Source organism: Microtus oregoni, unplaced genomic scaffold (assembly GCF_018167655.1).
Source record: "Microtus oregoni isolate MIOR12 unplaced genomic scaffold, Mior012 000031F_ref0000149, whole genome shotgun sequence".
NCBI classification, from domain to species: domain Eukaryota; kingdom Metazoa; phylum Chordata; class Mammalia; order Rodentia; family Cricetidae; genus Microtus; species Microtus oregoni.
Window position 1 is genome coordinate 13,927,501 of NW_024543090.1, and position 13,000 is coordinate 13,940,500.

Here is a 13,000-nt window from a genome sequence, read left to right on the forward strand (position 1 = left end):
CCTCTGCAAAGCCATCTTCTGGATGAAGTTAGGGGGAAAACATTGGAGATAGAACTTCCTAACTAAGGAAATGGCCTAAGGCTTCTTCTTCATCCAGGGTTATGTTTATGGGAACCCTCTAGCCCTGCAATGAGATTGGTCCATCCTAGGAGCACCATTGAGGAAAGGGGGGATAGTTCATTAATGGAAAAAATGGTATGAAAATCTGACCCACGCAGCTCCACTTACAAATTCTGTGGGATCACTAGAGATCTTTTGAGCTGGTATTTTTTTAGCCCCTTTCTTATATTTTGGCATTTTTGTCAAAAGAAAAAATATACTGTCAGTTCTAGTTTTCAGTTCGTGTGCATACACATGTGTACAGGCACATGAATATGCATGCTCCATAGCATGTAAAGGTCAGAAGGCACCCTTTGAGAATCAGACTCAGCTAATCAGGCTTGGACACTTTTACCTGCCCCTACTTTAAGCCCTACTTTCATGTGTCTGTTGCCTGCACGTATGCTTGTGCACATTTAGTTGGTGCTCATGGAAGTCTGAAGAGGGTGTTGGACTTCTGGAACTGAGTTACAGATGGTCATGGGCCACCACATGCATGCTGGGAACTCATACCCTGGCCTCTGCAAGAGCATCAAGTGTTCTTAACCACTGAGACATCTCTCCAGCCACTTAAAACTTTTTATTTATGCCAGGCATTGTGATGCACCCTTAATCCCAGCATTCAGGAGGCAGAGGCAGGCAGATCACTGCGTTTCAGGCCAGCTAGTGTTACACAGTGAGAGTCTACCTCCAAAGTATTTGTGTGTTCTCCCCACTCATTACAAAGAATTGAACTCAAGTTGTCAGGCTTGTACAAATTCTTTCAATAGCTGAGCCATCTCACTGTTTACCCGGTTTTAAATCACATTTAGCAGATAACAAATAAGGGTTGGGGCTTATTCAGTGGTGGAACGTTTGCCTAACATGCATGGGACTCTTGGTTCAGGTCCCAGTACTTGAAAGTAGGGAGGAAGGAAACAGATGAGAATACCTTGTATTAAATATGCAAAGGTCTAGATCCCAGGATTATTTCATAGATTTAAAACTAAATCCAATTCCAGGCTTGGTGGTGCAAGCCTGTAATCTCAGCTACTTAGAAAAGTAAGGAAAAACTAGAGGTCTGCCCAGGTGCCATGAAGAATTAACACCGGCCTGGGCAATTTAGTGAGACCGTTTCCAAATTTCAGAAATTAAAATCAGAGCAGGTGAAACAGTTGCATAGTGGGGTGTTTGCCTAGCATGCACAGGGCCTTTGTTTTTATGCATAGCACTGCTGAAATGAATGGGTGGTGAATGTACAGATGGATGTTGAGTCCAAAGTTCAGGCTTTTCCAATTCTGAATATATAATTATGAAGAGAAGTATGCTGAGTTTGCAGCTCTGTGATCAAACAAACTTGGATTGCTGGTGCCAGGTTATAGTGTGCTATTCATCTGCCTGTTTCCTTGACAACTTCTAAAGACATGGAATTCCTAGAAGTACTCACCGAGGGATTAGAGCGAGTCCTCCTTGTCCGGGGCGGTGGCAGTGAAGTAATCACCATTTACTCCTAATCAGCTTGTGGAAGATTCTCCTTGGTCTTACCTTCACTAAGACTCATCACCCATGGAGATGACAGCTCTTTCCTACCACGCCCACTCTACTCTTGCGGAGCTGAGCCCCAACTATGCTCTTGGACAACATGATCTGCCATCCCAGCAGAGGCAAATACTCCCTTACGATCAGAACGGCCAAGTCCTGAAAGCTATTTCTGTGGCAGGAGAAGGCAAGCCAAAACTGCTGAAGGTAGTGAGTTAGTAAAACATATGCTAGAAACTAAACTAAAAGCAAAAAAAAAAAAAAAAAAAAAACAAGTTAATATCCAACGTTCAGGATGAGTCTCAGAAGACACGGTTCAATGACGACACCTGTCAGCCTCACCTTAGCAAAAAATGAGCGTGGCCGTTATCATTGTTGGAGATAGCCTGCGGCAAACGAAGTGAAAATTTAGGATACTTATACAAAACCTGAAAAATAGCTGCCGCTTCTACTTTTACTCAAAAATCAGACCCCCAGATACTAAGTTTTGCTGTCTGTGCTGTGCCACTGTATATTTCAGCGGTGTTTCTTCTAAAACCCATGCTGTGGTTGTAATGCAGACAGTGTTACTATGGAAAAAGGGTTCTGAAAGGTAAGATGTTTTTCTGGTTTTCAAACGGCTAGACAGGATTCCAGAGAGTACTATTAAAATGTGCAGAAATAGAGTCTATGATTAGCTCTGCGACACAAAGCACACAATGTATTATCTTAAGAATTGGAGGTTGTTAAGCAGCTTAAACCAGGAGGGTCTCTTCTTTTACCCTTAGTAGGCACTGGTTTAAAAAAAAAAAAAAAGCTCTAAGTAAGAGACAGAGACAATAGGAGTGTGTACTGCTACCTCCGGGGGCTCCTGGCTTTAGAGACAGAGACAATAGGAGTGTGTACTGTTACCTCCGGGGCTCCTGGCTTTAGAGGGGTTCAGCAGGGGAACTGGGCATGTGAGAGCCATACCCTTTACACGGTGCCAAAATTATCTGTCTAAAGTGGCAGACAGGTTCGCATTGGCCTGACATAAGCAGCTTTTCTTTTCACAAGAAATCAATCTGTGGCCTCTTCACCAAAGCCATAGTGAAGACTTGAGGCACTCACCTCCATGCCCAAAGCTGAGCTAGCCCCCTTGCAATGTTACTCTTCACTCAGACTCCAGAAATTTGGCTCTGAACCAAGTGGTTCCCTAAGCCAATGATCTGCTCTGTCAGTTTTGTTTCCAGAAATCTCTAAATGTGCCAAGGAAATACTTGTGTAAGCTCAGCTTCTTATTTTTCTAATTTATCGATCATGAACACCCGGCTTACCAGCATAGGAAGTCTTTGTGGCTGAGCAGTAATTTCAAGTATGTGAAACCTTCATATTCTTTACAAGATAGTTAAGAGACTGTCTTCCTGCTTACACACATGACTGCTTTTAAATTCCCCTTATGGTAAATTTGCCACAGTCCATACCCTGGAGGAATGGAACACCCAAAATTCATCCTGAGACAGAAGACCCTCAAATATGGCCTAAGAAGCTGAGTCATGTGATTTGTTCTTAATCCTCCCACACACACACCCTGCCCACCCGCCACTCAAGGTAGCATAGAGGATGCAAAATTTTTTCCTGCTCCTCCCAGCAGAGGGTAAAAAATGTCTCCAGTTCCCTTTCCAACACTCAGTTCTATAGTTGAATACAGTCCCCTAGGCTCCAAGGTATTAAACACCCATTCTGTAAAAGCCAGCCTGCCCAGGAACTGCCTAACACCTACCCCTGATCAAAGTGATACCACCTTTTTAGCTATCAAACAAATATGGGCAGAGAATAAAGTTAACGTTGAGAAAGGCTGTGGTTAGAGCTGTGTAAGAATCTTTTAAAGGGTAAGAAAATTAGTAGCTATTAATATAGCTATTACTTCAGTCCCTAAAGCATAAAATCACTGTTACAGGGAAAAATGGTTATTAGGCCAGATTTATACTCATCTCTGTCTAGAGCATTTCATGTCTATGTGTTGCTTATGTTGTCTGTCTGCAAAGTGTCTTTATCTCTTTTAATCACTGCAAATAAAGCAATACTGAAAACTTGAGAGAAAATGCACCTTAGGGGAAGGGGCCAAATGTTTCTAGAGGGAAGAGAAAGACCTTCTCCTGCCTTCTTAGAAGACCCAGCTTGTGTGTCTTATCTATGAGTTATCAGGCAGGCTGTAACATTCATTCTCCCCCAGCTGGCCCTCAGCCTTCCATAGCAATCTTAAAAGCTGGAGTTTGAACTGCAGGGCCTGCTTGACAAGTGCCAGTTTCCTCGTGGCAGAGGAAGTCACTGTTCTTCCTCTTCCGTCGCATCCTATTCTTGTGGCCCCAAGGATCCCATCAATCCTCATTCCCCCAAATGTTAAAAAACTTCTTATTGTGGATATTAAAATAAGTTACACTGTAAGCATATTTACATGCTCTTTTTTTCTGGTTTATTTTTCTTTTCATCATGTAAAATTTGAATCCAGGAGAGAAGTTTCTCACATCTTCCAAAAAAATGTCTGATATAGAATCTTTGTCTCTGCTTATGCGATATAGAAGTGAAATATTAACACAGATATAAGGGGAACTTGAGAAACTTTTAAAGCATTGTTCTCAACCGTTTAATTTATTGAAAGGAGATGCTGCTACTCAGCGGCTGCTGTTCTTTTGTTTACATAGTCTGGTTTTGTCTGTTTCGCTCTGTGCTGAGAACATAAATAAAGTTTTCTACATTATTTTCAGTCACAAGTTGTGCTATAGTTTCTTTTCTGCTGTAACACGCTGCACATTGTCCTCGTAGAATCTGTCTCTCACCATGAAAGAACTGCAGACTTTTTGGTTCTTCTCAACATGCGTGATTATTCTAAGTGAGCACACTAAGGAGCTGTGAGCTTAAGCAGAGTGCAGACGAGGCCCATGCAAACGAGGCCTCTACACATGGACACCGGGTGCTTACTGGGTTCACAAAAGTAATCCTCCACCACTGAACTCCATTCTCTAAAAAAAGAAACAGCAAAGAGGTGAACGATGCATAACTTACTCAGTTACTTAATCACACGCTCTGCCATACACGACACTAACTTCCAAACTCCTAATACTTTTTTATTACTTAAGAAATGAACTCTTGGGCCAGCTAGAGGGCTCAGAGGGTAAAGGCACTTGTTGCCAAGCCTGATAACCTGAATTCAGTTCTCAAAACCAATATAATAGAAGGAGAAAACCAACTCCTGCAAGTTGTTCTCTAACCCCACAACACACACACACACAGAGGCATGCAATAAACATGACAATGTAAAAATAAAGCTTTAAAAAAAAATTAAGTGAGCCAGGCGGTGGTGGTGCACGCCTTTAATCCCAGCACTCGGGAGGCAGAGGCAGGCGGATCTCTGTTCGAGACCAGCCTGGTCTACAGAGCTAGTTCCAGGACAGGCTCCAAAGCCACAGAGAAACCCTGTCTCGAAAAACCAAAAAAAAAAAAAAAAATTAAGTGAACTCTCAACACCAACTCTAATTCTCCCATCAAATGATCCATACATCCCATTTGCCTGAAACATTAACCTTACCTCAGGGGGCTCAATAAAGGCTAGCCAGTCTGATGCGTGTGTAGGCAACAGTCCCATGGACTGGCACTTGTAAACAGCCAATGCCAAACCCATCAGGTTCCCAATGAGATAGACCAATCCTTGAAGGAACTTCTGACTTGAACTCTCCAGCATCTTGAAAGCTGTTAGGATAATAGATATTGTCAAAAACCTTTTGTCTCCCAATATGAATGAAAGCAACTATGAATTTATTTATACATACATACACAAGATTGTAAATAGTATCACTCTAAGTAAACAGCTACACACCATCTTCTTTTCATGCCACCACTCTCATTACCACCCTGTGCACCCTCTAGCCAAAAATATACCACAGAATTTGCCTTCAATCTTTAGCACCCACTGAAGGGTGGTTATTTTATGAATACTTACTGGCTGAAATGGCCATCAGTGCTTGGATGGGTCGCCAGGCCATCATACACACCATCATAGTAGGGAAGATGGAGATGGTATTGCCTGCCATGTACATTATGAAGAGGTTCATAGGAATCTGTTTGAGGGGACCCAGGGCGATGTCCCAGCAGCGCTAAAACAAACACATGGTTTAAATCCCCGATCAGTACCTCCATTCAGTCTCACATTTGCCGTATGATGCTTCAGTCAAATGAACAGAAGTTTCAGTTCTCTAGTTGTCTGAGCTGCTTTTCAGCTCCATCACCACTTCAGGTTACTACACTCTTCCCTATACAAGTTTTCCAGGGGTTCTTTTTGTTTGGTTTTTCTGTGTAGTCCTGGCTATCTTGGAATTCAGAAATCTGCCTGCCTCTGCCTCCCAAGTGCTGGGATTAAAGGCATGTGCCATCACTGCCCAGCAAGTTTTGAGAAATTTATAATTTTCGTTCCTTGAGACCACATCTTGCTATGTCCAGGCTGACCTCCAACTTGAGGGTTTTTTTTTTTTTTGGTATCTTCTCAGCTGATAGGATTGTAGATATGCACCACCACACCACATCCAACTAGAAATTCATAATATTAATGTACAGCACTCAGTAGGCAGAGGCAGGCATATCTCTGACTTTGAGGCAAGCCTGATCTACAAAGCAAGTTCTAGACAGCCAGGACTGTTTCACAGAGAAACCCTATCTCGAAAAAACAAAACAAACAAAAACAAAAAAGAATGTGTGAGAAGTTTCAGAATCTAGTTCATGAAAGGAGACAACACACTAAAGTTTGAGAAGAAAACAAAAATGAGAGAAATTCATTAATAAATAAAATCATCAACGGTAAACTTGGGTTTTTGCAAAGATTATAAATTCAATTCTGGTAAGTGAGGAATTGGAAAGGAGAGAAGACAACTTTTCATGTCCAGAAGAAAGAGGGGACAGCTCTATGGATCCTGCAGATGTTACACTGGCCACATTAGAGACTACTCTATCTATTTGAAATTTTAGGAAATGGATAAATTCCTAGAAATATGGCTTATACAAATGGCATAAGAAAAAAGGAACAAACATAGTCCCATGGCAGTTAACAAAGCTGACCCTATAATTAAGCCCAGATGGCTTCTCTTGGCAAATTCTGATTATTAAAAGCTAAAAATAAAATCAAGTCTTAAACTCTTTTGGAAGGAAACAAAACTAAACTAAAAATTCTACAACTCAAAACCCATAAATAACGCCTTTAATCCCAGCACTTGGGAGGCAGAGGCAGGCGGATCTTTGTGAGTTCGAGACCAGCCTGGTCTAAGCCGGGCGGTGGTGGCGCACGCCTTTAATCCCAGCACTTGGGAGGCAGAGGCAGGAGGATCTTTGTGAGTTCGAGACCAGCCTGGTCTACAAGAGCTAGTTCCAGGACAGGCTCCAAAACCACAGAGAAACCCTGTCTCGAAAAACCAAAAAAAAAAAAAAAAAAAAACCCATAAATACCCAAACTTTAAAATCCCATTATGAGAAGTGTATGTGTGTGTAAATAAATATATTTTACTCATGATTGAATCTAAATGCAAAAATCCTGACAATGGCGCTGAAGAGATTGGCTCAATGTTTAAAAGTATTTGTTGCTTCTGCGGGGAACCGATTTGGATCCTAGCTCCCGTATCTCTAACTCCAGTCGTGGATCTGACCTCTGAAAGCACTAGGCATACACAATACACACTATGTATGTGAAGGCAAAACACTAATAAACATAAAATAAACATAAAAAAATAAACTTAATCTTGACAGTATTGGCAAAGTAAATCTATATAAATATAATAATAACTATTTTGTTCACATTTAAAAAGCCTTATTTGTAAATAATTTCCTATAGACCATTCATAGAACACAGAATTGTTATAAAAGTATTTTATAATCTGCCTTTTAAAAATGTAATTTAATAATTTACTATAATGTAATCATATTATACTTTGATGTGCCAAGATGAAAAATTATGAGATAATACTTAAAAAAATTAACAATGGCTCTGTCATTTTCATATTGTAAAAACAATGTGTGCATTCCTTGGAATAAAAATCATGTATTCAGCAATATTAAGGTTGTGAGGGAAATATAAGAAGGAAAATATCAAGCACCACTCTAAACACTTGGGACACAGTTCTATTGTAAAATCCCTGCTAATATATCTTTACAAGAGGGATAAGACAGATGATGAATAACAATTGCCATGTGATATGTTTTTTAACATACATAAAAGACACAGAAAAACACAAAGGATACAGAGTGCCATAGAGAGGCTTAACTATGTAACAGTTCAGAGAACCTAAAGGAAAAGAGCAAGCAAGCTAGTTATAAAGGAATCCAGAGGAAATGCATTCTAAGAATAGAGAACAAACACAAAAAGCAGGGAATGGGAACTTGTTTGGAATCCTTAAAAAGCAGCAAGGAAACCATTATGATCAGAGTAAACAAATGCAAAAATGGTAGGAGATAAGGCTAAAGATGCTACGAGGAGTCTGACTGGTATATGCAGAGTTATGTATAATACTAAAAAGATTTTTTTTTAATGCTGGATGAACATGGAATTATAGACTGATTTTGAGAAGGGATGATCTGGCATGTTTTAAAGGGATCATTTTGATGGCTGTACGTGGAGACTACAGGGGGACAAGGCAAAAGCAGCAAGATCAGTTAGAACTCTATACAGAAAGGGATATTGGGAATCTGAGAAGGGGGAGACTTGAATATAGGTTCTCTTTCAAAATGGTGGTGGTTTCATTGAGGGTATACACTGTTGTATATCATCGAATTGTACCCTTTTAGATTAGAGGTTCCCAAGCAAGGGCAATTTGCCTCCTGGAAAACATCTGGCAATGCTGGAAACATCTTTGGTTCACACAATTATGGGAAGAAATTGTAGAGATCAGGAGTACTAAACAGTACCCAGTACAAGTCCCCACAACAAAAGAAGTACTTAGCCCCCAAAAGAAAATGGTGCTGAGGTTGAGAAACCATGCTTTATTATAAATGGAGGGAGGGGCTGGGCAGTAGTGGCACACGCCTTTAATTCCAGCACTCGAGAAGCAGAGACAGGCAGATCTGTGAGTCTGAGACCAGCCTGATCTACACTGCGAGTTCCAGGATAAGGCTCCAATACTACTGGGAAACCCTGTCTTGAGGTAGACAGACAGCTAGATAAAAACAGGGACGGAGAGGCAGTTGGTAATGATTAGTCTACTGCAAAAATCTGGGTGCAGGGTGGTGGCTAGGGCTGGGATGATGTAACAGTGAAAGCAGTAAGAAATGATAGCAGGATTGGGATTTTGTTTTTGAAAGTACAAAGTAACACAGGGATGAAGAGATGGCTCAGAGTTTAAGAACATCAGCTGCTCTTCCAGAGGTTTCAATTCCCAGCACCCACATGGCAGCTCACGCCTGTCTGTAACTCCAGTTCTAGGTGATCTGACACCTTCACACCAATTCACATAAAATAAAGTTAAATTATTTTTTAGAAAAGTAACACAACATCCTAACAGACTGAAAGTATGGTGTCAGGGGACTAGAGTAGAAAATTATGACTTCAGGGAGAAGGTGTTGCCACCATGCCATTTTCAACCTATTTCACAGACGTACTGTTTTCAACTAACCACTTTTGGATCTTATATGTAAGATACTGTAATATGAATCTAAAGCAGTTTAGCTCCCAAACACTCAAGCAATGGCTATCTTTACCTCTCCTCCGGAGAGCAAGGTGAGAAAGGGCTGGCCCAAACGCTACAGTGACATCTAATACCTCTGTACCTTCTCCACCAGGATCCGGTCTGTCTCTTGCACGCTGGTATCAGGCACTTGCTTGTCCAAGTAACCGACAGGATAGAGTGAGTCTCCCTGTCCACTGCCCCGGTCACTGCGGCCCCTAAAGAACCAAACCAAATCAAGAGACTAAGACTGCCACTTTCCAAGCCCGCATTTCCAGGTCTATCAATCACAAAAACAAAGATCCTCAGGAGTCGCTACCCAAATTAGACCCTCTAGTGCGTTCCCAGACTACTGGAAAAGCTAAAATAAAGATCCTTAGGGTAAAATAACTTCCACAGCACAAAACCGTCTCAGGAGAAGTTTGTGCGCCATCCACCCGTGTGGGAAACTTGTGGCCCAGGTCCGTCTGCAGGATTTCGGGCTCTTCTCGAGAAAGGCTGGGACACCGAGCTTCGCTCAAGAGCCTCACCTGCTGCCTCCTCCAGGCCCGCTCAGCTCAATGGCCCACTTGAACCGCCGGCCTCGGTTGGCCACCAGGCCCCCCTGGGTCGTCATGACAGCAGCCGAAGGGTAAAGCTGCGCGGACCCTCCCGCCGCTGAGCTCCTCTGGAAGGAACCAGAGATGGTGACCGTCCGCACTCCGACTGGCTCGCTTACGCCACAGCGCACTTCCGGTGCATAAAATGTACGTCACGGGCTCCCCGGAAGTTCGAGCTCGAGTGTCCGGAAAGACGATCCCACCCGGGTGTTTAAAACAGCCGGAAAGCAAGGCGGTTCAGAAGGCCGGCTCTTGAGACCTCCGTGCGAATACACCTCTCGCTCGAGCTCCCGTTTCTTAGGTGCGCGTCGCCGAGCCGGAGTGAAGTCCGAAGTGGCCGGAATTGAAGCCAAGACGAGCACACAGCTGAAATCCTGTTTTAAAGCTAAGGTCACCCGGAATTCTGTGACCTTGAGCGAGTGTCTCAGCCTCTGGCTACTAGTCCACGTGTGGCAAGAGCTATACATTTGGATTTTTATTTGTTTGTTTGTTTTTCCACTTAATTCGCAAACTAACCCAATGAGGTTGACACTGGGAGCGTAAAGACACGTGGGCTCAGGATCTAACTGGTCTCCTTTTAAGTCTCCTTTTAAGACTTACTGTGTCACCTCGACTCCGCCAAATCCAGTGTTCCACCTGCGTCGAGCAAAAATGGAATGATGGCCTACTTTGAAGTTCTATTGTGGGATTAAATAGGATTTGTAACCTACGCCTATATTCATTAGCATTCCTGGAAAAGGGAGTTATATTCGATAGCTTGTCTGTATTGTAGTTTGGCCTATTATTGGAAAATTGTTTCTGCTCTCTCCTTTTTTAGTTTTAGTGTGAAGATCATCTAGTACATCTATTCCCTTAAGCTATCGTACTAGGAATGGAACTGTTAGATCGGAGAGTATGTATATTTTAGAAGAATTGTTTTAAATGCCCACGTTTAAGTTTAAAAAAACAGTGGTTTATTTATTTTACTTAGTTTTATTTATATTATTTCCAAGTAATTTGTCATGGCTGCTGTTTCGAGGAAGGGAGTGTACGGCAGTGTGGCTGAGGAGAAGGCTGAAAAGGCCTGCTTGGCCACCTACGAGTGTGGTGATATACACACGTTGAAGATTCCCACCTCTGCTCTGTTTTCCAGTTTTGTAGTTCTGTGTGCTGTGGGAGCATTGTCTGTCCTGCAGTATGGGCAGATACAGCAACACAAATTGGAATAGAGTGGAACCTGCCCCCTGTAGGCAGAGTTGTCCTAAAGGGTAAGATCAGTAATGGTGGCAGTTGGTCTCCTAATCCATGAATTGTTTCAAAATCAACTCACAGGTGATGCCGAGTAAAGAAACATGTATCCATAAAGTATGACACACCAGAAACAAAAAACAGTAGAGTACCCTGGAACCCTTCAGAAAAATGATTACTGCCTGGGCACAGCTTCCCAAGATTCTGAACATCTCTATGCCTGGGCCCTGGGCATTAGCATTTCTTGTGGTTCTTTTGCTATACAGAAAGACTTAAAAATCACTGAACTAAAGCTTTTTATTGCCCTAAAATACTAAAGTTCTACTTTTTACAATTGAATTCAAGCCTCTTTGAGAGGCTTTTCTGAGAACCTTTTTGTGTACCTCTGACTGGACCAGAAGTGAATTGGAAAACTCAGGAAAATTGAGAATACTGAAACTGTAAAATAAACATCAATTTTCTCTTACTTTGTATTTTTGAGCAACCATTATTTTAATTATACAATACAGACAACACTCAGTTTGGTAGCTCAAGGGTTATTTTGTTTTGACTTATAATGTGTGACACTTGGATGTTTGTATGTATCTTGCAGGGCTGAGGATCAAGCCCAGGGCCTGATACACACTAGGTGGCTGTTGTATTCTGGAGCTGAAACCCTCTCTTGTGTTTGTTTCTGTATTTCATCCTTGACTCCTCCTAGGTGTCAGAAAATTTGTTTCTTGTCATTTGTCTCCAACTAGTTGCCTTTGGGTTAAAACCTGAATGGGGAAACTTTTTATTCAGACAGATTTGCAAAGAAGGATATCTCTAGAGAGAGATCTTTTATAGACATGTCATGAGTTTTCTTTTGTAGTGTCTGACAGTATCTCTATAATCCTTCTATTTGACTACCCTTTCTTGTCCAACCAGTTAGCCCAGCATGCTCTAATAGCCCCTGAATCTCTTTGCTGTGTCAATAAATGAGTCGCCTTTGCAAATCCTTTCTATTTTGATTCTGTTATCATTATTGACTCTCAAAGACCTCCTTTCGTGATGCTTTGTGTGTGTGTGTGTGTTAGTAATAGGGTCTTAAAGGGAAACTTTCACCCTCCGTTTTGTCTGTCTGGGTTTTCAAATCATGTTGGAGGGCTGGGAGACCATGCCTTACTAATTACTCTTGGATGGCCACTTAATATCTACAGGGATTGTAATTTTTAGGCGTTTCCTTCTCTAGTTCACGATTGCAATGACATGAGATGCTCCTGCAGGGTCAAACAAACTGGTAGAGTAGTGCTCTGAAATGATGTTGATTTAGGCATACCGTTCTTCTTGGCCATTTCAAGAGCAGTGTTGTGCAATTCACATTTTAACAAGTTCCCATTATAGTCTGCTTTCCTGCAGCACTTGCTGAGGAAGCTGGGAGGGTTGCCCTCCCCACAGAGCCCATTAAAGGATGAGATGACAACCGTAGCATGAGTCATAATGATAGAACACGATGGCCTAACAGGTCTCTCCAAGTTTCGTTACTCTGGCTGCAGCCATTCATCCCAGTGAGTGATTTAAGCCTCTTGAACGTGGACTAAAGTGTCTCTAAATCAGAATGACCAATCCAGGTCCTTTAGAAAAAAAATTCCATTGTGTCCATTTTTAAAACAGCAATCAGTCGAAATATAAAATGTTGTTTACAACCCTAGATTTCTGAGGGACTGTGATGGGCTAATTAATGTCTAGGTCTCTCACAGATGTCTTATGTTGAAATCCTAATCCCTAGTGTGATATTTCTCGAGATAGGGCTTTGAGAAGCATTTAGGATTGGATGAAGTCATAAGGGCGGAGTCCTCCTGGTTGCAATAGTAAACCTGGAAGAAGAGAGAAAATACTGAAAACAGCCCCCCCCCCCCCCCCCCCCCCCCCCCCGCC

General features: G+C 42.0%; 2 protein-coding genes across 6 annotated transcripts in view; one reads left to right on the plus strand and one right to left on the minus strand.

Moving 5' to 3' along the window:
• Window positions 1-4,342, plus strand: part of Slc12a6 (solute carrier family 12 member 6) — a 94,122-nt gene extending 89,780 nt beyond the window's left edge. For all 3 annotated transcript variants that reach the window (XM_041679206.1, XM_041679205.1, XM_041679207.1), the window contains one exon: window positions 1,501-4,342. In XM_041679206.1, the coding sequence (XP_041535140.1) occupies window positions 1,501-1,592 (92 nt within the window). In that variant the 3' untranslated portion in view covers window positions 1,593-4,342. The remainder of the gene's footprint in view (window positions 1-1,500) is intronic.
• On the minus strand, window positions 4,195-10,006 carry Emc4 (ER membrane protein complex subunit 4). Of its 3 annotated transcripts, XM_041679208.1 has the most exons (5): window positions 9,806-10,006; window positions 9,379-9,493; window positions 5,576-5,729; window positions 5,165-5,325; window positions 4,195-4,598 (listed from the first exon to the last, which is right to left on the minus strand). In XM_041679208.1, the coding sequence occupies exons 1-5, from the start codon at window positions 9,889-9,891 to the stop codon at window positions 4,563-4,565; spliced, it is 552 nt and encodes a 183-aa protein (XP_041535142.1). In that variant the 5' UTR covers window positions 9,892-10,006; the 3' UTR covers window positions 4,195-4,562. The 3 variants fall into 3 exon arrangements, with proteins under 3 accessions (XP_041535142.1, XP_041535143.1, XP_041535144.1); XM_041679209.1 differs by lacking the exon at window positions 9,806-10,006 and having other exon boundaries at window positions 9,371-9,492; XM_041679210.1 differs by lacking the exon at window positions 9,806-10,006 and having other exon boundaries at window positions 9,310-9,443.
• Window positions 10,007-13,000: the final 2,994 nt, after the last annotated feature.

Bases quoted from the DNA above. Each gene is read 5' to 3' on its own strand.
- Emc4 (XM_041679208.1), bottom strand. From the start codon at position 9,891: ATGACGACCCAGGGGGGCCTGGTGGCCAACCGAGGCCGGCGGTTCAAG. The intron at 9,494-9,805 runs GTGAGGCTCTTG...TTGGTTCTTTAG, and splicing joins GGGCCTGGAGGAGGCAGCAG to GGGCCGCAGTGACCGGGGCA. The intron at 5,326-5,575 runs GTAAGTATTCAT...TTATCCTAACAG, and splicing joins ACTGATGGCCATTTCAGCCA to CTTTCAAGATGCTGGAGAGT.